Source organism: Anneissia japonica, unplaced genomic scaffold (genome assembly GCF_011630105.1).
Source record: "Anneissia japonica isolate Jap-2015-1 unplaced genomic scaffold, ASM1163010v1 scaffold2069_len581484_cov189, whole genome shotgun sequence".
NCBI classification, from domain to species: domain Eukaryota; kingdom Metazoa; phylum Echinodermata; class Crinoidea; order Comatulida; family Comatulidae; genus Anneissia; species Anneissia japonica.
This window is the reverse complement of record NW_022741553.1, coordinates 64,666-90,790: the sequence shown is the minus strand read 5'-3', so window position 1 is coordinate 90,790 and position 26,125 is coordinate 64,666. Positions and strand designations below refer to the sequence as shown.

General features: G+C 33.2%; 2 protein-coding genes and 1 long non-coding RNA gene across 4 annotated transcripts in view; 2 read left to right on the top strand and 1 right to left on the bottom strand.

The window, feature by feature from the left end:
- The first annotated feature begins 2,430 nt into the window (after positions 1 to 2,430).
- LOC117118771 lies at positions 2,431 to 6,280 on the top strand. The gene is made up of 3 exons (XR_004447090.1): positions 2,431 to 2,550; positions 4,943 to 5,026; positions 5,830 to 6,280. It is a non-coding gene; the product is annotated as an uncharacterized LOC117118771 (long non-coding RNA).
- Positions 6,281 to 10,277: 3,997 nt separating this feature from the next.
- Positions 10,278 to 14,387, top strand: LOC117118757 (peptidyl-tRNA hydrolase 2, mitochondrial-like). 2 transcript variants are annotated; one of them, XM_033263446.1, is made up of 5 exons: positions 10,278 to 10,544; positions 11,195 to 11,284; positions 12,529 to 12,656; positions 12,903 to 13,015; positions 13,493 to 14,387. In XM_033263446.1, exons 1-5 carry the CDS (start codon positions 10,332 to 10,334, stop codon positions 13,540 to 13,542), a joined length of 594 nt encoding a protein of 197 aa, XP_033119337.1. In that variant the 5' UTR covers positions 10,278 to 10,331; the 3' UTR covers positions 13,543 to 14,387. The 2 variants fall into 2 exon arrangements, with proteins under 2 accessions (XP_033119337.1, XP_033119338.1); XM_033263447.1 differs by lacking the exon at positions 12,529 to 12,656 and adding an exon at positions 11,781 to 11,902 and having other exon boundaries at positions 10,280 to 10,544.
- A 284-nt stretch (positions 14,388 to 14,671) lies between these two features.
- Positions 14,672 to 26,125, bottom strand: part of LOC117118756 (N-alpha-acetyltransferase 25, NatB auxiliary subunit-like) — a 21,599-nt gene continuing 10,145 nt past the window's right edge. Inside the window, exons 10-24 of the mRNA XM_033263445.1 lie at positions 25,359 to 25,537; positions 24,495 to 24,720; positions 24,027 to 24,137; positions 23,377 to 23,446; positions 22,513 to 22,612; positions 21,456 to 21,607; positions 21,068 to 21,126; positions 20,780 to 20,852; positions 19,646 to 19,883; positions 18,829 to 18,943; positions 18,375 to 18,440; positions 17,786 to 17,883; positions 17,359 to 17,472; positions 16,666 to 16,815; positions 14,672 to 16,013 (exon numbers count right to left, since the gene is read on the bottom strand). Coding sequence (XP_033119336.1) covers positions 15,891 to 16,013; positions 16,666 to 16,815; positions 17,359 to 17,472; positions 17,786 to 17,883; positions 18,375 to 18,440; positions 18,829 to 18,943; positions 19,646 to 19,883; positions 20,780 to 20,852; positions 21,068 to 21,126; positions 21,456 to 21,607; positions 22,513 to 22,612; positions 23,377 to 23,446; positions 24,027 to 24,137; positions 24,495 to 24,720; positions 25,359 to 25,537 — 1,874 coding nt within the window. The 3' untranslated portion in view covers positions 14,672 to 15,890. The remainder of the gene's footprint in view (positions 16,014 to 16,665; positions 16,816 to 17,358; positions 17,473 to 17,785; positions 17,884 to 18,374; positions 18,441 to 18,828; positions 18,944 to 19,645; positions 19,884 to 20,779; positions 20,853 to 21,067; positions 21,127 to 21,455; positions 21,608 to 22,512; positions 22,613 to 23,376; positions 23,447 to 24,026; positions 24,138 to 24,494; positions 24,721 to 25,358; positions 25,538 to 26,125) is intronic.

The following is a 26,125-nucleotide window of genomic DNA, read 5'->3' as shown; positions in this document are numbered from 1 at the left end:
AAATAAATCTGCTGCTGTAGTGACGGATCCAGAAATTTGAAATAGAGGATCCGGGGGTACTTACACGTGGATTTATGATTATGTCACCTCAATGATCCATGTTCTAGATGGCCGGAAACGACTTAAACATAAATACAATTTTCATTTTTTTTTCTCCATTTTCGAATTAATTTTTGAATAATTTAGGCGGTGACCAGTTGCACACTTGCCCTTTTCGAATATACAGAGCAGTTGAGCATTTTATATAGGACTGTATTAATAATAATGAGGTGATATGGGAAGATTGTTAATTATGTGAGTAAAGGGGAGGGGGAGGGGGCTCTAGAGGAGGTGCAAACTTTATACTCATGTCTTCTTAGAAACACCACTGAATAGAAGAGAGACAAAAATATACAAATGTATTGAATTTTGCTGGTAACTTTACAATCATGGACATTTACATCATTTTATATCATGCTCTTATTTAATGATTAATTTATTCTCAGTTTATATTTTAAAGTTGATATCTATACCACTTGATACCAGTCGTAAATATTTCTGTACATGTATTCATTTTTTAAAACCAGAATCATGAAGCTGAAAGGTATAAGGCCATAAAGTATGTTATTATTATGCTTTCAAATAATTTAAAATATCTGTATACTTTAACTGTCCTTAAATACAATTTTGAACATTTGGTTCTACTTGATAATATAGTACTTAAGGTAATTGTGATTATACTGCATATTTTCGGGCATTTTTAGTGATCTATATTCTAATTTTAAAATCTAAAATTTTTTTGGTACAGTTTAGTGTATATCTTGTGCTTGTAAATCATATATGTACCATAAGTTGTATTTATGCAAATGGGACAGAAATGGCTTGCTTGCAAAATGAATTCCAATTAGTGGAATTAGTGGAAATACACTGGACATAAATAAATACAACTGCCTTATAATATATCATTATATATACTTACTAATAATCAATTCTCTACATTCAATGTGTTTTTAATTTTTTTCACTGTATCATATTTCTAATTAAGGTGTTCATGTTTTTACTAAAATTTACCTATTTTTTTTTATTTATTTTTTTTTTATATATATTTTTTTTAATTATGCATGTATCAAAATCGATGTATAAATTGACATTTAACTTATAGTTAATAAAAACTGTATAATCCTTATTTCCTTTGTATGTGTCTTTCTGATTTGTGCAGTAACTCATACTTTAGGTGTAAGTTATTTTTGTTTTGTTTTATTCAGCATCTCAAAACTTTCAATTTACATCATTAAAAACAATACAATAAAATTTCATCAAAAAGACATGGTTACATGAATAAAGGAATAAAAAAAAATGATGGCATGAATAACCCATAAAGTTAAGAAACTTATTTCCATTGGGGTCCAAGTTAAACGTCTACGTATCAGTATCTAGTAATCCCTTGTTTGAACGTAATTCATCAAAGTAGAATATAGTAATCGATATTGCATTTATTGTATAAGTGCGAATCGAGCTTTGATTATCATAAAAGAATTACAGATATTTGCCGGTGTTGATGTGCTCAACATAATAATGAAGGTAGCCTATTATACTATAGTTGATTCTGTGCAGATGTTTACAAGGACGATGTAATAATGATCAAGCGCATGTGTGTTCAACAAGGAGTATGACAAGATGAATGTATGTAATGGTGATTTATTACGTCATGTCATGGTCGAGGCTATGTCAACACAAGGCCTTTGATTTATAATATTGGACTTTCTGGAGTTACAACTGACCAATCAGAACGTATCCAGTACTACATTACGCGCTTGTGTCACAAAATGCACGTGTTTGTGTACGTTTAGTTTAGTGGTTTTACCATGGAGGTATTATAGTACAGTACTATTTTTACGCTGTTGTTTTGTGGTCCGGTTGTAGAAATTGTTATTTTCCGGTTGTTTAAGCTTAAATAATATTAATATGTTACTTTATTCATTATGCTTCATTCTGGCATAATACACATATTTGGGCGTCTGATAAAAATGATGCTGAACAAGACAAACATAAACGGTATGTTCTAATTGGATACCATGACAGGCTACCATAATATAAGAATCAGCTGAGAAACGACTAGGCCTAGGTGAAAAAGAGTCCAATTTAAAAAAAAAACAAAAAAAAAACGCAAAGGGTAGGCCTAATAGCCTATATTTTATGGATTTTGTCAAAACTGGACGTATTTTCCTGTTGTTTATAATGGCACCACAGATCACAAAAACACTATCCAATTCTAAGCTTTAATAATATTATACAGACAGTACCTAATTCATTATGCTCAATTCTGGCATAATTCACATATTTGGGCTAATTAGGCCTATATAAAAATTATGTTGAACAAGACAAACACAATCGGTGTTTTCAGGCATCTTTTTACTTATGAAATTACATTGTAGTCGAAAAGTGAGTGGGATTAATACCTTTGTGTCACATAACAGCCTATACTGATTCTATCGGAGTCCAGGTGGCGTTTTACATATAAACATTACTCAATGGACTACGAAGGAGACTTTACAATTTGTAATAACAAATGTAAGTACAGTATTGAACATTTCATCGCTAATTCACTAGTTAAGTGGGAATTCTGTCATCATTCTATGGTTATTATTTTGACTACGTTTGTTAGGCAGTCGCATTGAAGGCAATTTCCTCGACAGAAGCATGCACTGACATGCTGTATTATATATTCAACAACATAAATTCAGTGACTCGCTAAAACCACCCTCAGACCTGAAACTGGTTTAAAAAATTATTTACAGTCATTACAGCTTGGGGCTTGTTAACTTCCGTTCGTTGTTTACATTGTAGATTCGTATCTGTTTTTTTCATTGACAGTATATGCAATTTATTACCAAGAGCCCATAATTATCTGGTACACAACTTTTAATCCTGAATAATCGAAATTTGTCACTATAGCCCGACAAAAATATTTTCTATATTATTTTTAAAGGACAGTGAAAGTGATCGGGGTAGGCCCAAATGACACCGTCTTTATCAAATATTGATATTAACATCTTCATGGATGTGTACAGTACTTTCATGATGTCGATATCAAATAAATCTGCTGCTGTAGTGACGGATCCAGAAATTTGAAATAGAGGGTCCAGTGGGGACTTACACATGGATTTATGATTATGTCACCTCAATGGCCCATGTTCTAGATGGCCGGAAACGACTTAAACATAAATACAATTTTCATTTTTTTTCTCCATTTTCGAATTAAGTTTTTAATAATTTAGGCGGTGACCAGTTGCACAATTGCCCTTTTAGAATATACAGAGCAGTTGAGCATTTTATATAGGACTGTATTAATAATAATAATAATAATAGGCATAATTATAATAATAATAGGCTTAATAATAATAATTTTATGCCAAATAATAATAATAATAATAATAATAATAATAATAATAATAGGCCTAATAATAATAATAGGCCTAATAATAATAATAATTAATAAGAATAAGAATGATAATAATGATAATGAAAATTTATAAAGTGCCGGTATCCGTTTAAGAGGAAAAGCTCATGGCGCCCCTCCAAAAGAAAGTCGAAATGTGAAATACATTTACATTTACAGTAGGCCTACAATACATTTGAAATACAGCTACAAACCAGGCATGAGCCGTATATGGCTGAGCGTCTCTCTCTCTCACTCTCTCTATGCGGCTATGTGTGCACGATATTTTATTTATTTATTACCAATTCGACATATAGATGAATAATATGCAATATGAAATTACTCGGAGTGCCTATGAGAGCAAGACAAGGGCAAGGCCCAACACCAAAGGCGGTTCACTGATCATATGATAAAATGTAATTCATACATGAAAGTAAAAAAAAATACAAAAAAAAACTGAATTTGAAAAAAATGTTAGCAAGAGGGCTCCCAGTTTTCAATAAAAGATAAGGCAGAAGACCATTTAACAGAAAATGGCGCTAGGAGGAATAGTTTCTACAATTTAGCTGCCTTAATGAAAACTGATTTTTGAAAATAATTTAGTCCTAACAGTCCTTGATTAGAGGGATCTATGGGATTTTCAAAAAAAAAAAGGATAGGCCACACTTGTAGAGCAATTAGAGGAGAAATATTTAGCAAATATATAGGCTTACTCCGCATAAGCCGGGTATGCTGGGGCCAGATTAAGTCAAATTTATCAATATTGATTAGAGCCGCGCATGCTTGAAATTAACTTAAAGTCGACTGTATGCATGCGCCATCTAAGACAATTTTTTAAGAAGATTTTGCTAAGATATTTGCTTTAGAGACATCTTAACTTTTTTGACTTAAGACATTTGCTAAGCTGAGATTGACAAATCCCGGGTCTTGGCCCCAGTAGCGATGTTGCTGTAAACTAAACATTATTTTTAACTTGAAATGCAACTAGCTTTGCTCATGTATGTATTCCGAGTTACAAAACTTAAGCTAACATCGACTCCCTCGTCCGTCTCCAGGACATTATTGCTGATCTAAACAAATATATGTTGATAGCCAATCTAATTGTGGTAAAAAATCACATGGGCGATCCTGTACCGTAAGGTTTCTCCCCATGAACCTCACCCCAGGGATTATATTCCGGGACCATGAACAAGGCTCTAGGCATCCCCTTGTTTTAGACCCCGATAAGAATTGTTGGACCCCACTATCGACATTTTTCTCATTTTTCCTGAATTTACAAACAATTTACTACAAATTCCTTAAATCGACACTACCAGCCAATTTAAGAGTCTATGTATAAATAAAAATATAACACTGGTATAATTTAACTGTCTGTTAATTGACAGGAAAATGTTGTCATTCATATATTTAGTTGTAAGTTTGTAACTTACTTAAATCAGGGAACAGTGAAATTACAGTGTAATTTCACTGTTCCCTGCTTAAATATAATTATTCAGTTATGGAATTAAATTGTTTATCTTTTAGCTCAAGACAGACAGTGTAAGTTGGACCTCATTGGAAATGGGCTGGTCTCCGGCCTAATGGGCGTTCCTGATGCTCATTATTACGGTAATTTTTACTTTTCTTGATCTCAATCCATTTGTTATCTTGCTTATGCATGTTGAGCATCGAACAAATTCAATCAATCAATCAACAAATATTATATCATGAAAAATGTTTGTATAGGATTGTAGATATAGTATTATGTTTATTGTTTGAATATACTGTACTGTATTTATGAATCTATATATTCATTTCTATCGAATAGTATTTTATAAATTTTATTTACCCATGACAATCGGAATGCTAACATAATTTGTTTGCGCTATTGCGATCTAATAGTCCTACCCAATGCCATGTATTTAATAATCCTCACATCATTCCGTGGTATGATGATACTATAAATAATTAATATTTAATATGATATAATGCTGATATGGTAATAATTGTGAAGTACTATTATGTTGTATCAGCAGCATTGTCCATTGCAATAACTGAATACGATAATGTCAGGTTGGAGTGCTCCCCTTGAGGGGGTGGCAGCGGCCTCCCTCCCCCACCCCCACCCTAAATCTTTTAAAATGGTAAAAAATTTGAGAAAAAAAGAAAATTACATTCAAATCAAAAATCTGAGAGTGCCATTTCTGGCCATCTAGAGGTGCCATAATCGAAAAGTTTCTTACCTCAGCCCCAATTATGGTAGGGCTGAGGTGGTGAAAACCTTTCATCTGTCAAAGTCCCTCCCCGTGGGCCCCTCTATTTCAAACCTACTGGCTCTGCCTCTGTTTTTATTTATATATTATGTTTTGATGATACTCCGTTATAATTCTTTCTCTGTTTCCTAACCTTTTCTGAATATTTTTCTATTCCAGTGTTCTAGACAAAAAGCCACAGCTATCAGGAAACAATGTCTGGACTTAATCGTGAAAGGGCAACAAAACTTACCAATTATTCATAGATAGCCAAAAATTGTATCACTCATCAAGCTTCCTGCAAAAATTCTTGATATGAAATTATTTAAATAGTGTAAATTTTATTTTTTAAATGTTTTCCTTCGCAATAATCTCAAAAATAATGTTAGCAATGTGTAGTAAATCTTGTAGGCTTTATGTTTATTAATATTGTATAGTATTACTGTTAATGTTTATCTTATTAATAGAGAAAGTAAACCGTTTGTTGTAAAGAATATAGACATGTAAGATAATAAGATATAACATTTTGAGGATTAAAACCAGATTTATTGATTTTTGCCGGATGTACATGATATAGTCCTACAGTATAAACATAAAATGTATATAGGCCTATATCACAACTTGATTTCAATGCTTGAAAATAAATATCAAATGGAATTGTGCATTTCTTCTCATCTTATTTAATATTTATGTTTACTGTAATAAATACAATTGCTAAAATATCCTTATTATAATAAGCTTATAAGCTTAAACCAAAATTTAAGAATTGCTTCATCAATATAGGCCTATGTGCTACGGTACTTTATCTATTAAACTATCTATTAAGCTACTTTATCTATTAAACTAGCAATTCTTTCGAGGACGCCCTCAACAAAAACATAAAACCGGAAATGACGTGGTTGCTAAGCAACAAGCTCATGCATAATAATGAATATTCAGTGACACCTGTTCTAATTAGACTAACAATAAAATCTTTTTGGTCGATTTTGTTAAAACTGAGCCAAAAGTTTTTATTAGTCTAATGAGCACAGGTGTTACTGAATATGCATGAGCTGTAGCTAAGTAACCGACGTCATTTCCTGTTTTGTAAAATTCGACAGCACCTTGCTCTGAAAAGTTTCGTAATAAATTATGTAGGTGTCATGTGAATATATTTGAAAAGAGTGTTTATAAGATATAGTACACTCTGAAAAGTTTCGTAATAAATTATGTAGGTGTCATGTGAATATATTTGGAAAGAGTGTTTATAAGATATAGTACACTGTAATAGTGCTATATTCGAATCGAAGTGATTGTTATATGTTTAATTCGATTATATACTGATTAATAATCATGAAATATATAATATTATTATTAATGCAATTACGACAAAGGAAGTACAAACAATGATGTATTATAAATTACACTACAGTTCACATTTATTTATTTCTTACATACTCGGAAATGTTACATCAGAACTAAATAAACTTAATATCAATAGATAATATAAAGATTCTAGTTTTATATGATATAATATAATATATATAATGCTTGTGCCTAATTAAATTTAATTATGTAATATCGTTCGAGAATTACTTGTTCGTTGTATAAGAAACATAATTGGCAAATTTGATTCAATACCGGCGATCCAATGATATAAATCCTAATAAATATCCACGCGCGATTGTTTGAGAATTAAGACCACATAAATCCGGTTATTGATAGCATCTTGTGTTCCGGAAATTTAATACACATTGTGTTCCGCTGACAATAATTGTACATCGACTTCGCACTTATAGATGGATCGGTAGATTTGACCTGAGACACTGAAATAAAAGAGATTGAACTAGTCAGAAATACATTCAAACTATTTTCATTTGGCATCTGTGTTAAGTGAGGCGCGGTCTAATTAAGTATAAATCTCATTAGATTAAAACACTTTATGGAAACTTTATGACATTCATACTTTCATGAGGTATAGGAATACAAAGTCAGAAAATGAAATTGATTGTTTGATTGATTTAATACATTATGTAAAGTGTACATGTTCATAAAGCGTTATTTTAAAATGAGTGGGTGAATACGCTCCTCAACATCCCACCCGAATCGAAAAAGGTCAAAATTTTAAGACGGTCGAAAATGTACTGAATACACATTTTTTTTTAATATTTTTGTAATAAAACTTAAAAGCGAATATTAAATCTTAAAATTTTAACTAATACTCTATCAGACCGCTGTATCGTTCTATAATAACAAAGCTGGGGTCCAAACTGTTTTCCCCTTCACGGCATCTGGAGTTTTAGGTGAAACCCCCCCCCCCCATTTGGTATGATCATTACATCTTATGTTCCTATCTGAGATTATTACTTATTTACTTATATAGCATTTCGAAAGACGGTTTAGATTTTTCCTACATCCTAATCATGAATTTATATACTTAGCGATATGTTAAATAGGCCTACTGTATTTAAATTAAAACGCATTGTACGACTCACGGATCGTTTTTAAGTCACTATATAAATGTTAATCTTTAATAAATTAATTTCATTTAGCCTACATTTAAAGAGTACTTACATTTACATTGTTGACTGTAGGTTGCAAAAACATGTGCCTACGACTATACGGTTTTACACAACAAATTTTTAGCTCAGTTTTTTTACTGCCGTTTACATTTTCACTCAGACATTTCGGTTTATGCCATTGTATGAAAAGGACTAAAAAATGTTAGAGCACAGTCTTCAGTCTGAAAATCTAGGCCTGAACAACAACACAACAATGGATACCACAATCAAATCTAACACCATGAAGGCATACATGCTTGTACAACTACAGTATGGTACACTCTCTACTTACCTATATGTATATTTTCTTACCTAAAAGAAACACCATTCCAAAATTTATGAAGATGTTTTTGCGACGACGTGTCTACGACGATACACGCTTTCTTCAACCGTAATTTGGATATTATGAGACAGGTGCACAACCAACCAGGACAGTAGTGCCCTACCAGAAAAATGATAATTTGCCTATCCATATAACGTTATTTTGATTGTCAATTTCTAATTTTGTGGTATAAAAAAACCCCCCAAAAACTTCCAACGCGAACACATGGATTTTTTTTATGCCGGGAACCTGACAGAGGCTCCAGTCAGCCCCTTGATTCGGGTGTGTAATTGTAGATTATTATTAATTATTAATTTATTTATTTCATTTAGGTATACATATTATTATCTTAATTAAACTTTATACACTTATTATAAATATGCTTATAAAACATTAAACCTAATTTATTACTTACATTACAGGCTACATTATCATTTTCCAGTATCCTTGTAAACCTGAAGGTACTGGAAAATGATAATGTAGCCTGTAATGTAAATAATAAATTAGGTTTAATATTTTCTAATACTAACATTACTGACAGTTCGCAAATTGGGCATTACTATTATTTAAAGAAGCGTTTGCTATACGTAGGCTACACCCATTTAACAATGATATAGAATAGATAATTTTTCATAACTGATGATGACAATTAATGTCGAAATATTGAATTCCGACACGATGGCGTGCATCATCGATATTGGAGTAGGACTATGTATTATACTATCCTATCTGAGATTAACCAGTGGACTTTTCGGAAAAGTATATGTATTTTTAAAAATAATAATAATATGAGAAGAGGTCCGGCCAAAGCCGGTGCGGCCGGTGCCGTTCCGACGGCCCTGTCTTTAAGTACCGTAATTTAAGAATCGGCGTCAGAAAAACGAATAGGCCTAGATGATACATTCCATCCAATTTTCAGACAATTTTGGACCACTAACCTTATCCATTGTCGTTTTAACATTTAAATAATATTAATACAGAGAATTAATACCTGCATTAGGCTATATGCTTAACTCTGGCATAATTCAAGAACATTAATGATAAGAAAATCGTGATCAGTTCATTAGGCCTATTGTGAGCTTTTGTTTACATGACGGCTACTGCCTGTCATGAGCTGAGCAAAATGTAAATACTCCATTAAATTGGTATAGGCCTCGTGATTAGTATTAAGTATAATTTATAATAGGAGGAAACATTCTTAAAATAACAGACAGGTATTATAGTAGGCCCCGTCTCTAAATCAATGAAAACTAATTTTCGATCTGTTTCTGAATTATTAGGCTAACCTAAATAATTATTAAACTTATGTGTTCCCTTTTAGCAGATGCATTAATATAATTGAGATTAAATTAAATAAAAAAATGTTTTCATCCAGTTTTTGGATTCTTTTAGCCGGCCTACAATTATTTTTTGACTTCAATGTGGGTAAATATTATAATTTTTATTTTCTGAAATTTAATCTAAATTATATTAACGCAAATGTTTTGCTAAACTGACCAATCGGCTATATTTTTTTGGTCACGTGCATTTTGGTTTAGTTGTCAAGGAAGTCTTTAGGTGTATTCGACTGGTCCTTTTCCGAGGAGTGATTTACTCGCTCACTCGGAGTGTGCTCGCGGTGCTCGTTTTAAAAAAAACAGCGAGGAGTTCGCTCTTTTATCTTGTGAGGAGTTCGTATACTGCTCGTGCGACACAAGTCGAATACGACATGTGCAGTTTGAGTAGAAAGAGCTGCTCAAAACAGACCAATCGAATAAAAATAACATTCAACGAAAATTCGTACTCTACGAAATGAACCTGTCGAATAAGCCCCATGTTTCATGAGGAATCTTTGTGTTGGTGTCTTTCGGTTATTTAAATTTAAAATGAGACTTGACGACTTAATATCTCCAATGACTTTGAATTTATTTGTCAGTATGGGATGTGGTGTTATGCTTGGTTGGTTTATGAAGGAAAAGTACAATAAACAACTTGGCTTACAGAGTGAAGATGCTAGGCCAGGCGCATCGACAGGCTCCAGCACGAAGGCCGTGGTGAGAGGCATTTTGTAGGCTGTGACTTCGCCTTCTCCAGGCTAGAACCCATGCCTACTGTAAAATATGCCTAGGCCTAAATGGACTGAGGCGGTGTAGGCCTATGTCATGCAGGTTGTCGGCTATGGAACAACAAATTTAAGTCGATTAATAATAAGAAACTATCCAATGGGGTTGGCCTATGAGAAAACCCACTGGTGCTCCAGCCAGAACATAGTGACCACTACACTAATGCCAATAAAATTGGAGGTGGGGTTTGAAGGTCGCAGTGAGCTGTGGTTCCCTATCAGAAAACAGTTACCGTCATTGATATTGTTACATGGATTTTACACAAATCCGAGGTAATTGGCGGAGCTGACTTGGTCCCAACCTTAAACTTCGGTCTTGCTCCCTATGTTATGGTATGGCATTTTCAGATTTGAGCCCAAAAATAATTTTGGTGTAATTTTTACAGATTATGAGACTCTAAAATCAAATAAAGCATCCATTCAAGTCTCTAAATTTTCTTCCAGGAAATTCCCCTCTTGACTCTTTCTGAGAGGTTCTGGGTGGCCCCTGGCCCCTCAAACCTGCACCCATGACAGGGTGCAGTAATTAGGAATCTTTCATGGGTGTTTTGATAATCAAATCTTCAACCGTCATTTTCACAGGTTGATACTGCGGGTGAAGGAGGGGAACATAAAATGGTACTTGTTGTTAGAACAGATCTGAAAATGGGAAAGGGAAAAGTTGCAGCTCAGGTAAATTAAATAAATAAATAAAGAGATTTACTTTTTTACATATATGTTATTTTCTTACATATGTCATTAATTATCCTTTGAGATATTCATTCAAAGTTTGTATGTGGTACTACTGATACAAAATGTCTATTCTTTAAGAATAATAAATAATAATATTAGCTCAACAAAATAACTGACACTGTTACTGTGGTTTAATATAGAGATATTAATTTATACACTTGCATAGTGGTATATAAAAACTGAATCACATTAATTATGTGTAACACAAACCTTGGGTGAATAATTAATTCATTATTTAACCAATTTTCACATTTTGTCATGTAATTACTCAACATATGACAAGCCAATTTTAATATAGTGTCTTCTGCTTTTGGCCTTTTCAATCCTCTGGTAGTATATCATTGCAGACATAATACTTTTCAATCAAACAAATTAATTTATCTACTTTTTATTCTAATTTGACCCAAATTACTGTTAACCTATTTATGATTGACAGTGTAGTCATGCAGCGGTCAACTGTTATCGCCATTTACAAAGGAGCAATCCCATCATGCTTAATATGTGGGAAACACATGGCCAGCCTAAGGTGGTTGTCAAGACAACAGATGAAGAGACATTGTGAGTGGTCAGATGGAGGGTTAATGACTGTAAACTAACTCATTGAGTTAAAAGAATACTAGATAGTTCTTAGTGGATTTGATATTCAAAATGGCCATTGAAATGCACATACATGAGAAATAATTGAAAAACAATAGGGCATGTATGTAACAAATGCGTTGGAAACACTTCACAAGTTTTCATTTGAAACAATACCCTTGATAAAATACTATAAGCACAATACTACAATGACGGTGCTCCAGCTAACTTGAAGATGGTGGTACTCTTTATGTGTACATACAGCAATTTTGAATGTAAGTGTACACAAAGGCCACTTATCTATTTAGCAAATCTACTATTCTTAAAAATGTTTATGGGACAGTTTACAGTGATGTGCTTGGCATAGTGGCCTGTAGCCATACTGTTGCTCTTGTGGTTTTTCTAATACATGAGTTAAATTTAAAAGCTGAACTGAGTTCAGTACATTTAGATTGCACCATGGTTCATTATCCTAATATAATTACCAGCATTATCAAAATATTGGCATTACCATGTTTAGAAATCCTGGGAGCCTCAGTATAGCTAAAATGAATAATTTATTCTTTTACTGTTGTTAATTTTTGTTCATATATATATATTCCTGTTAGTGTTGCCATGCAGCAGTAGGATGTTACGCTGAGCTTTTAGAGGGGGATGAAGATGATGAGACCTTGGAGCAATGGGAAGAAAATGGCCAGCCAAAAATAGTTGTCAAGGCCCCTGATGAGGAAACACTGTGAGTCCTAAAGATGGCTTGATGTTTCTGCAGATTTAATCAATCTAATCCAAATCGAGCACATTATTTTGGTTTTCCAGCCTATGTGAAATTCTTCTCTAAAAAACAAATTTTGAAAATTAAAAAATGACCTGTTTCCAATTATCTGAGGGAGAGGTAGTGGGAAATATTACAAGCATGTTATACTAGCACAGTTTACACCATAATGATAGAGTAATACATTTTTAATCTTTTTTAATTTTGCAGAATAGCATTGGCCCAACATGCGCAATCCGTAGGCTTAACTGCATGTCTAATCCAAGATGCAGGAAGAACTCAAATAGCTCCAGGCTCAAAAACAGTATTAGGTGTCGGCCCAGGTAAAACACCAGTAGCTCAACTACTTTGTGAGGTGTTTATTAACACCATTTGACTGGGTCAAATGAAAAACATCATATACTGTATGAACAGTTTCATGGTCACTTGCATTACATTTTTTATATCTAATTATATAGGTAACAAAGAGGCCTAAAAACAATATTTAATTATAATAGGCTGATCTCCTATAAAGACTTTAAAGGAATGTATGTTTGTTTGTTTTTTTTTGCACACACTAGGATGTATGTTTACCCAACTTCTAGATCTTATGTCCATCAGCCTGTGGGACTGTCCATCTGATGAATCAATTTACTGTTCTGTGATCCTATTACAATTCATGTGGTGTATTTTTACCATGTACAGCACAGCTGAAATTCACTACACTATCTGTCAATTTAATCAAATGTTTATACAATGTTTTTGTATCAAGTGAAAAACAAATAAATGAATTTGTATTTTTTAAAATATTTTCTTTATAGGTCCAGCTGAATTGATAGACAAAGTAACAGGTCATCTGAAATTATATTGAGAAGCTGAAATGTGAAATGATTTGACTGGAAATTTTGTTTGAAATGAGCAGAAACAAGATACAGGGCTGATATCCAATAGGTGCTCTACAGAAGATCTTTCAAGAGCCAAAATCGGTCCAGTTTCTAAAAAAAAAAAGCTGCAAAACTTGCATCCATGTTAATATAATATTGTATAAATATCCACAAGGTATACTATTCTTGATGAGCAATATACAATAAATAATACCATTCCTATATTTGCATTAAATTGCCTGGTAATCAAGTTCAGGATTTGTAGTAAAAATTTTGCAATAAATAAGCAGGACTGAATTGTTTTGAAATGTATCTTATTGAAGGTTGATAACGTTTCCAGGCTCCGGGAAAAAGAAACTGATATGTTGTACAAATAATTATTTCTAACACTGAAGCATAATAAATAAAAAATTAGGAACAGTTAAGATACAGATTTTTAAAATTAAAAACTGTGGGTAAAAAGGGTATAACAATACCTAAACCTTGAGGTGCTTGATATCACCCTTTACTCCTACTACAGTACTAGCAAAATTAGGATCTGAACCTATGGTGGTGTTATTTTGGTTGCCAATCGAGCCACTTCTCTCCAGAATTCATAGATTTTATTCTATAATGATTCTACTTTCTTATCCTTTAAATTAAATTAAATTCCTCTCTCAAATTTAATCAATGTAATCCACTTCATCTTCTGTTGCTCCTTGTTGCTGTGGTGTGCTTACAGTACTTTAAATTTAATTTTCTTGTTTCATGTACCTTTTTCTTCTAGTCTGCTTTGTAGTGTAAGAGTTGCCCTCTGTAAGTATGGTATTATAAATAAATAATGAATCCCTAATTTTGTGGTTTAAAAGCACAACTTGTATTGTACTAAGCCATAAACCTACCAAAGATTTTTTATTACATGATTTGGACTGAGGCTCTAGTTGGAACCACCGCAGGTCTGATATACGACTTATGTGTTAAGCTCTATTAAAAAAATTGTATTCCCATAGTCATGATGTGCCTATGTCATGTCAAAATTGGAGTGTGGATAGGGCTTAACACTACTGTACTATGCAATAGTACGCAATGATAAAATATACATTAGATTTTAGCCTCCAAATGATGCACAGCCAGCAATTTTATTTTCATGTGTGTTTATTTCACATTTTCACAAACGTCATTCTGAATAAAAAAATACTTATAAAAGAAAACATGTTGACACATGCAAATACAACCTTGTAAAATTTCAAGAAAGTTCAGATCTAAAATGTCTCCCTCACAAGTCGATATAATTATTAATGTACGACTCATTCATTCTTTAAAGCCTACTTGGCATTAAACATCCAGAATTCCTCTGATACAGCCTAATTTTACATTAAGAATTTACTATATGCAGAACTACGAGAGGGTCACTGTAAGACAGACGTGATGTACAGTTACTCTGTATCCGCATGTTATATGTGATATTTTACGAGGCTCATGTAATGTACAGGAACTGTATATCTGTGTACATAACACCACATGTCATAGTATGTGATAAACAGTATATGGTGGTGATGTATGTGAGGTTCCTGTGATGTGCAGGCATATGTATGTTATGTCTTCCAAAGCACCTCTTTGATTAAAATATTTATATCTATATTTTGATAGCATTAGTAGTATAATATAAAATTTGAAGCTTTCAGAACCTGAACTTAAGTTCCTTTATATGCAAACAAATCAATATTACAAATTAGAAAATGAGGTTGCACTATCTGTAATTTGATAGGAATCTGGGAAGTATGTATTGATGCATTCTCATACAATTTATATTTTACAAAGGCAAGTGTTTAGTCTTAACAACCATAAAGCATCATTGCTTCTGTCTCAATGAATACAATTGTTTAAAGAATAAAAATAATCATGCAGCTTCTTTTGCTGTATATCAAACATGTTAATTCTAATGTCATCATTTTGAAAATAAAGTAGAAAATACATTTTGTTTTATTAAGACAAAAAATCATATTTTGTCTCTTTCCACTGCATGAACACACATCTAATAATATTAATCATTATTTATTAGTATATTAATTATATTATTGTGTAATTCCTAATAGGATTCAGTGTTTGAAAAAGTGAAGGTTAGATTTTTTCACGATTGATCAAGGGAAATATGATAAACAACCCAGTAATTATTGGCTAATGCAGTTTCAATGGCTCGCAGTCTACCTGATATAAATCATGCATGCTTTTCTTCATAAAAAATGCTGCGGCATTTTAAGTGGCTTCTACTAGTACTTTCTATCCATCACTCTGTGCGGTATTCCACTATCATCAACCGTCCTTCTAATGTGTCCATCATGTCTTCACAAGCACCTCAAAGTTTAAAATTAGTCGCATATGCTTTCCTGGATTTCATAACCATCAGCACCTCAGAACAAGCATCCTCGTAACTACCACATATTTCAGTCCACAATGTTTTCACAAAGTTATCTTCATCCTTCAAAGAGAGTACATTAACTGTCATTAAAAGTTAACCTTATACTTTTATACACCATCAACCCAGTGATCGCGCCAGGATCTGCCCAACAGAGTGGCCGAACGCCCTGACTGGGGAAGGGGACAAACGACTGCCGTCTAGGCTCCCAGTTCCCCCAGGAAGCATATTGACAAATTTGTTGGTGGATTAATATTAGTTTTTTAATCAGCATTAAGATAATGTAGTCAGTGGCAGGGATTCTATATTTTTGTTTTGAGAAATACCTTGAATTTACCAACTAACGTTTTTTTTGTGGGGAAGGGGAGGGGGTGGCAGGGAGCTTATATATTCTAGAGGATTCAATTACCAATTTAATAGATTTTTTAGGCTAGTGCTAGGCTTCCCCTACAAGGAGCCCCCTCAGGTGCCACTACTTCATCAACCACTTAATTTCCATACATTAATATTTTAATTAATTAGAAAGGAGATGTACTACAAATATTTATTGGTTTTTCTTTATTATTATTATTTGGTATTCAGGTTCAGCGTTGAGGTTTATCTAGCGGCGACTTTAGTTTCATCTACTTCTCGTGGAAATTTTTGACACAGAGGCTTTGCAAAAAATAACCAATTCCATCTTTAAATGAATGGAAATTATTACTTGCAAACTTACCTCCATTAATTTGTATTTTCCTTGAATGCTAAGCCTAGAAAGGTCAAATGCCACAAGGTCAGCTTTAATATTTTCAAATACATGGATGAGGTCATCTGTCAGCTGCAGTAGAGACTCCATGTAACCTTTGAACTGGTCAAACACTGGTGGCTGTGTTGAAAGGAAAAAAAAATCATAAAATCATGTTAGCTACACCAATGAGAACTAAATTGTCTACAGTAACATTTTTATCTTAGGACTATTAAATAAACTACCTTGTAGGGGTTAGGAAACAGCGCTTTTATCATAATTTTGCAATACATTACAGCCTTGACCTTGAAGTCCTTCAGGCCTAAGGTCAACCATTTTTTAAAATTTAGTAAATTTAGTGTTTGAATTTTGATATGTATTTTTTACCCATTCTGCTGTTGTATATTGAATAATTTGAAATAAACTTGAATAAGTTATGTCAATAATGTCAATCTTTCTATTCCATTAGTGTGGTTGCCTTGCCTCTCCGTAACCATGCACTGATATTGTTAATCGATGCACATGCTCCATATAAATGCTATCTCTTAAGACACAAACGGAAAAAATTGATTCTTAGCTTTACGGTCCCATGGCCTACTGCACAATTATTTCAAAACTTCATAAACTGTCTGATATTCAATGATCATAGAGATAATAGATACATGATTCTTTACATCCACTTACCAGAGGTTTACCATCAACTCCTTTTTTTTTCTTGTTTTTTCTTTGTTGTTGAGTTTTCAATGGTTTTATGATTTTAAAACAAACTCCAGACAGCAGAATTATAAATACCAATGTCTAGGAGGAAAAAGTCATAAAAAACTGATAATTATTATTCATTTTTCTCTTTCATGCTAATTATTATCTATACATTTTGCAGATAATGCACATTCTTTAATGGTCTTGTAACTCTATTAGAGCTTTTCACAATAACTATCTTCTAAATGCAATATTTAATATGTTAGCCAACAGGCAAATTGCTGTGCAAGCTGTTTCTCTGCACAGTTTGTGCAGGAATTAGAAACATAACAGAAACAATGAAAAAAAAAAAAAAAATTAATCAATTCTTTTTCTATGTTAACTGATTATATTTTATACACTACTTGGGTACCTCTGAGAGCATAATAAGTTCAGGAAGGACATTTCTGTCCAGCTTCCGTTTATCGCCGTCCTCTGGTAGAAGGTTTCGGTTACTTCTGCCTAACGATTCTGTCCAAAATGAATATACAAGTTTAGTAGCGCAGGATTATAGCTGATAGCACATTTAACAATTGCAAAGAGTAATGAAATGAAATAGACAATTGTTGATTGTTTTCTTGTAAAAATAGTACATTTTATAAAAATACCAATAAACAGAATAAACGAAAGTGACTCTAAATAGAGAAAGTGAGGCTATACTTTTTCAAAGGTTCGACTTTATTAAGTCATCAGCAGGAAACAATGAGTAAATATGGTCTCACTTTCTCCATTTGGAGTCACTTTTGTTTTATTTTATCTGCACATAGTCAGTACACATTTTAACAATTAACAGATTATTAACTTCAAGTAACCCCACTTTATAGCAAACTAACCTGACCAAACTTTTAAAGCAGTCATGAATTTCAACAAGAATCAAAAGTGTATGGTTGAGAAATTATTTAATCTCTGCATTTTAAGATGGATTGAATACCACAAAACCAATAATAAATCCAGTTGCTTACCTTTATATGTATCTAAAACAATTTGTAGATTTTCATTAATTTTCTTCTGTGTTGTTTCTGAAAAACCTACACAAAATATGAATACATAAAATGAATTGTTACCAAATTAACAATTTATTAATAGATCTAAATGAAAATTTTGCAGAATAGGTTGTCATGGATCAATGGTGTAATGATAAAATATTTGTGATTCAAATGGAAACGTCCCAGACCAGATATCCCAAAAACAGATCAACTGATCTGAATGTATCTTTCTGGAAAGTTTAACTAAGCTACAAGTAGGACATTTTATGCTGTGTTGCTAATGTAGTATCAGCAAACCCTCAACCGCTCCCCACAATATTTATTCTTGATTAAATAAAATATTTTCATCTTTCATTTTCCTGTCTGAATCCAAACTGTCACCAGTATGCTATACATATTTTTATACAACAAATATTAGCTTCTTTTTTACCGTTTTGTAACTCGTATATATCAGCGACGGTACTAACAATGTTGTTAAACATCACATGATGTTGGCCCTCTAGAAAAGACTTCGCTGGGGTAGATGGTGGGCCATGCTCTGGAAACTAATCAAAAGTAATTTTATGTAAAAGGAAAAAGATTTGACAGCTATGACAACATAGAATAATTTTAATGTTATCAAATTGACATTTTCCACTTATTATCAATAGTAGATCTCTTCTACATTTATAGGGCTCTGGTTGACTGACTAAAAGTTGTTGACCTGTGGTTTGGCAGTTAAGATGCATGCCTTCCATTTCCAGTGTCTTGGGTTCAAGTAAGGTCTAAACCAGAATTTATTATTACAGACATCTCACATTAGTAAAATGCATTTCAGTAACCAAGTCTTCAAATATCCGTAGTAGATAAAAAATTTCCATAGCACCTATTAATTTGTCTTGAGCGTAAAATATGTGTTGCTTAAATTGCAGGTATAGAATAATAGCTGTGGAATTTAGTTTTTTTAGTTTTTCACAATAATTTATCAGTATTCTGACAAGTATGAGTTGTCTAGGGACATTGCAACCAAAGATTCTGATGGAAATGTAATTTGTTCTGGACTTATTTATGGGTCTAGGCCTATGGTAAATTTCCGAAGTATTTTTGTTTATTTCCGTAAGTCAGAAATTAGGTAAAATTTGCGTAGCATCTATGGAAATTCTGTAGTACTTTAGAAGTCTGTGATTATAACTCCAGTCCCTTAATGAGGTTTTGTTTATTAAGCATCATTTCCATCCTGTAGTTTGTTGAGAATGAAATCAAATTACCTCTCTCGTTTGTATAGGATTCGTTTCAAGTTCCTTGAAATGTTCTTTCATTTCATCCACTAATTTTGCCATGACTTTTCCATGGTCTTGTGTTTGTCCATTGTTGCTTTGCTGCCCTCTATCAGAGGTTGACACAAGCTGAGAAGCTGCGGCTAATACCCGTAACGTCAGACAACGGAGCTTATGCCATCCTTTAACTTGTAGAAATGACTCAGTTTTGTCCTCTTCACTTAATTGCCTGTTTCAAGATAATGAGATGTTGTGCTTTTAAATCGCATAATAATGATATAAGGCCTAAAAAAAATTGTTTGATTGCCCTCCAGTGCCAGCCCCTAGCTCACGGTAAAATAGGGGCGACCTTTTTAAAAAGTTTTTTTTTTTTAATTTTTTGTTCACAAATTTTTAAAAGTGATCCTTATTTTCTCCATTTTGCACATGAAAGTTATCGAAATTTGGTTTCTGATGCAAGGTATCGCCATCCTAGGCCACTGATCTCTACTATAATAGCTGGATTGATCATTGGCTGGATTCAGTGAGGCCACCGACGCCATGTTCGGGGGCCTAAGTGACGTATAATTTTAGACAAGTTTCTTTTGGCATTTCTTTACATTATTGTTAAAAAATAACAATTCTTGCATAACTTTTTAATAATAAATTTGAATTTAATGATTATTATCATCTATCTACTTGATGTGACTTTTTATGCAGTTTAAGAAAGCGCAGGCTAAGTTATTTGCTTTGTTAGGGATCGACGTCACTATAACAACTATTACCAACACTTATGAAACATGTCATCATTATTCTGTAAGCAACTGGAATCACCACTTGATATTAGATCCTACAAGGTACCCAGTTATACTCAAGGCTGAAGAATGACAATTGTTGAACATTGATGAAGTGGCTTGCTCAAGGCCACAAGTGACTTGCAGAGCGAATGTTTTGAATCACTGACCCATGAGCTTGTATATGTTGTGTGTTGTATTGTGCTGTGTGTGTTGTGTGTGTGTTATAATTTGCTTATCTACTTGATAGTGATACTGACTTTTGCCTTTTTTTTTAAATATTTAAATATATGCAATACATGTGTACATGTATTAGAAAGGACTTCATAAACAAAAATAACATTAGACTAACCTAGATTTTGGATCCCATGAAATCAACACATCTAAATCTCTATTATCTCTCAAATCATCCCAACATACTTCATCTGAAACAAAATATATGGAAATTTATTGAAATACTGTAGAATACAAGGTAAAGAAATATTACAGCGAGATAAATACAGTAAAACTTGCCTAAGTCAACTTTGCCATCTCGAATAATTTGTAAGTCGATCTGATTTTACATGCCAAATTGTTGTTTTCTTCATTAATTAACTATCTGTAAGTCGAACAATTTTTCAAATTCACTTTATGTCCTCACCTTTAGATGGGTTTATTTCCATTTCTTTTACAATATCATCTAAAGTTGGACAACCAGAACTAGAAAAGAAGATTGAATACAGTCATAACAGATTCCATTAATAGTTTCTAGGTAAAGCTTTTAATATTTTTATCAACTTAACAATTGTTACTAGCTTTGCTGCTTAGTAAAGTTTTGTCTCTTACTTTCACAAATTTTCTTTCCTATTATATTCTTTGTTGTTATTAAAAATCACCTCCTATCCATAGGTAAAAGAGTAATATACATATTGATATTATTATGTATACAGCAATGAATAGATTGAATTTAATTATGTGTTCTTATGACCAAAAAAACCCACTATACCATTCTTATTCTAATGATGGTATAAAATATACTAAGTGCTTACACTTCAGCATCTGTCATAATTTCCAGAAGCATTTTTTCAATGGTTACTACAGAGAAACTTATTGAGTTGCTCACTCGCTTCCTAAACTCAATAAATTCTGGAATTTTCTGGAATGATCCAAATTTATAGGCTGTGATGATATACTCACTGGTCTGTGAATATAAACAGAAAACACAAAAAGTTTAATATCATTAACGGCAAGTCAAATGGCTGAGTGGTTAAGGCAGGGGCGTCGCAAAATACAGCCATCATGTCGGACGGAATGCTTGCCTATGCTGCCCCACCATGACAAAAGGAAGTAATTGACAATTTTTCAAAAACAAGTTTTTTTAGTCACTATCAAAGAACTAATAATTTGAAACATATTGATATATTTGTTTGTTCAAATCCCACTCAACAAGTAATTAGCAACACAAAAAAGAAGTAAGAGACTAAAAATACAGTAAAAACCACCAGAAAAGGAAGCAGGGGACAAAATCAACATGCTCCATATTCCTTAATTACTCAGCAATGCAAACATCATTGCTTCCTTTTGTCATGGTGGGACAGTATGTTTCTCGTGGTGGAACGTCTTCTCAGACTATAAACCGTAGGCCCAGTGTACACAATTTGGCTCATGTGCACTTTAAAGAACCAGTATGTCTTTGAAGACGAGTAGGGGGTTACCCCGGTGGTTCATACAGCCCCTGTTGTGGACAGACAAGAGTAGGTGGTACTGGTTCACCAGCTTGCTATCACAAACAAAGAGTCCCTTTGAGTAGCAAGTTATCGTTCGAGCTAGTCCACACCTCAAGCGCTTTGAGACATCGGTATCAAAGGAAGAATACATATATTGCATAGTGGCCTCAGCTATAAAATTTACTTGTGTGCAAGAAAATGAATGTATATATTTCATTGCAGGACATATCTTTCCTTAAAATAGTAAGTTATATTGCTGTTTAAATAAAACCTGAATGGCATGTTTACATAGGTGTAAAAATGCAAATAGGAAGCTCAAATTATTAATAAAAAAATATACATATATGAATCTAATGTATTTATCAGTAGTTATACTTACATCTTTGTGATTTGAAGTGAAGAATTTTAAGATTGCATTGTAAAACTGCTGAGAGGCAGTAAAATGGCCAACTGCTTGTATGAACCTTGTTACCTGGTAGCTGTAAGATAGTCATGATTTTGTTTACAATTAACAACTCGACGAGATTTGATTGACAGATAAACCGACTAATCAGCGAGCGTCATTTAGTCACGTAATCAAAAACTTTTTCTCCGACATTTTAATTTCCTTAGACAGCTGACTGTCAACGCGAAACATACGTGAGCCTAGGCCTAGATGTTTATGCTTGGTTATAGATACCCAGATTTACACGAGCGCAGTGTGCATCAGTGACTTGGCCTTTGCCAACAATGAAGTTGACTGAATGCCGCTTTTCCCTCTTCCTTTGGGAGTGAAATACAGAGGCTTTTACAACAATTTCCCCACCTGTTCCATGAAATAGATTAACACTATGAATGTATGATTCATTTGCATACCGCCTACCCTGAATTCTATTTCTTAAAGAAGGTTAATAGCAGAAATGTTCGCCAACTTGGTAAGTCAAGCCGCCATTGTCTAAGGTTTTCGTAACTTTGTGGGCGGGGCTTCGCGTCCTTGTCGACATGTCAATTACCAATAAATTGTCATTTTAATGATGCGTGTACACGGTAATGATGGTGATGCTATCCCTAAATTATGGGTGTGCACCTTCCTCCTCCCCTTCGTGTTTGCGCTTTTTCATAAATTAAATTTTTTTTTCTTGTGGCTTCAAACCACCTAGAGATGGTGTCTACTGTGGAGGGTGCTATAAAAATACATGATCATTGACTTTAATTTTATACGTTTGTTATGGCCATCGTAAATTAAAAAATTGTTTTAGCTTACCTAATGGTATCTTGTTGAATATGCTTTATTTCTATTCCATCATACAGATCAGGAATTGGACCAAAAGCACCTATAAAAGAATATAAATAAATATAACATATTGTATTGTTATATACCTCATACATAGATTCTAGGCATCTGATTGGTTAAGAAGTGAGCAATAGAAAGTACTATTCCCTCAACAAATAGAATTTTTTTGCCCTGCCGCGCGATATGCAATCTCTAGGCTGCGTTGCTATGTAATTTATAAGGTATAGGAAACATGCCCTCCACAACACTCACTGAGAGATATTAGTCCTTTGATCGCCTAGGCCTAGGAAGTAAGCCAAGGCCTACTTGGTATGTTCTATTTTCATTACTTTTTTAGGTCTCGTAGAATCTTTATATATGGTATATAAAACAAATATTGACTGCTCTAGATTCGGGGAACAGTGGAATCTATAGCCCCTCGGTGATGTGGAGACCGTAGCCTATAGGCTAAGTTCTCCACATCACCTTGGGGCAATAGATTTCACCATTCCTCTCATGAGCAGTCTATATTTGTATATTATTCCAATGGAGAGAAAATTTACGTTAAAGAGACAATAACATTTTTTGTGATTAGCAATAGCAGTGTACTATAATAATATGAACTATTATTGACCACTTACCTAATAAACAATACAATCTGATGAGTAATAATTTGATGTGGTGATTGGATGGACTTCTTGACTTGGCTCGTTCAAGAATAACACATAGATCAAGCAATATTGAAGAGTCACCTTAAGAAATAACAAATCAAAAATGTTAATTTTTATCATCCAACATAAATAAAAATATTAATTAGGATAGTATTGGTAGGGCACCTGTACAGAAAATAATAATAATATTAATATTAATAATAATAATAATAATAATATGAGCTGAGTGAATACTGCAGTTCAATTCTTACACACTTATAGTTCTTAAGTCTGGCAAAATATAATGATAACACACAAGGTGGTCAGCATGAAAATAAAGTGCCCTGGATGGATAGAAAATTTTTTTAAAGATACTCTCAAAATTATTTACAATTTTTTTAAATATATATTATTTCAATATTTAAATTATTATTTTTTAATATAATTATAAAACTCCACCTATTTCTCGCCAAATACTAATAAGAATATGAGCAGCAAGTATGCAGTAATCATCGCTATACTGTAAGTCAGATGACAGGAGCTTCTCGCCATGGCACAGCCCTGCAATATGTCGTTTGCATAAGTCTTTTGCCAGTAATAACTTCTCTTCATTGGATAATTTCTCATGCAGTCCTAGATATCGGCACAACTGCAGCCAGCTCAGATGTCGTTGGATCTGCTTTGTCTGAAAGAAAAATGAAAAGCATAAGTAAGGAAATGAATGCCTTTAAGGAGGATGCCTGAGGAATAGACTAACTATACATATATGTTGACTTAAGATTATAACAAACAGAAACAAGGTGTTGTCCTGCAAGATTAACAGTAACAGGAATACAAATGTATTTCCTTTAAAAACAAATAATAGGCTGTTAATAGGAGCATGAGTAAAAACTAGGTCAAAATTACTCTAATCATAGCCCACTATTGGACATGGTGCTATCATCTGTCAAAACGATGACCAATTACCTGATAAAACTACATTCACACTTTACTTGGCATGCCTGTTAAATGAAATGGACTGAAATAAACCTAAACACATTCAATTTTACAGAAGAATTCTATGAACCTTAATACATTCCATTTAACAGAAAAATTCCACTACCCATATAGGGGTTGGCCGTAGTGTTAAAAGATATACTTTCCTTCGTTTCATGGTGGAAAAGTGTCCTCTTAATAGGGGTGACCCCAAGGAGGGGGTTCTACTGTATCCTGTATCAGAGGATTTGAACCCAGGACCCTGGGATTGGAAAGCAAGCACCCTAACCATCAATCTAAAGCACCACAACTTTTCACATTGTAATATAAACCATCATTTAAACTTACATTTGTCGCTATCTGTAAATTACCAAATTCCCCCATTTCCAGCTCTGGAACTAAACTCTGAATAAATGGAGCAATATCTTCTTCATTCAGTATGTCCAGGTAGGTTTTAACATCCCAAAAACAGCAGCATTTTGAACCAAATTTGGCAAAGTACTCAGTTAAAAGTTCCGTCAATGATTCTGTGTATAAAATAGTAAATTATTATTACTGCCACCAAGGAGGTTACGCATTCACTGCTGTCTGTCTGTGTTTCTGTCTGTCTGTTAGCACGCTTACGCAAAAACTTATTAAATCATCATCATCATCCAATTTAGTAAAATAGTACATAATTACCAAAGAAAGACACTATTCAATTTTTGGAGGAAAGGGTCAAAGGGCAAGGTCAGGGTTACGGAATATCAATCTTTTACCCAAGAAAATAATTAAATCACCCCACATATTCAGGCAGCACTTACGAAAACAATGTACCTGATAGACTAGAAAAAAAATCTGAAAAAATGAGTTAGGGGGAGTGGAATGTTAGAAGCAATCCACATAGCCAGATATCATAATTAATCCCTTCTGGTCACCCTAAGCCCTGTTGACACTTGATTTTACTCTTTGTATACAAATTTTTCAAAATGGCCGCCAAATTTATCTAAAATGTGCATAAAATTGAAACTAAATAAGCTACAGATATGATTTTGGTGTCTAAACTCATAATTTCTAGACAGGCCACAAACTAGACATATAAAAACTACTGTCACTCAAGCCAGAATGGAACAATT

Coding starts and splice junctions, on each gene's coding strand:
- LOC117118757 (XM_033263446.1), top strand. CDS start 10,332: ATGAGGAATCTTTGTGTTGGTGTCTTTCGGTTATTTAAATTTAAAATG. Junction 11,285..12,528: donor AGGGAAAAGTTGCAGCTCAG/GTAAATTAAATA, acceptor TATTCCTGTTAG/TGTTGCCATGCAGCAGTAGG. Junction 12,657..12,902: donor GCCCCTGATGAGGAAACACT/GTGAGTCCTAAA, acceptor TTAATTTTGCAG/AATAGCATTGGCCCAACATG.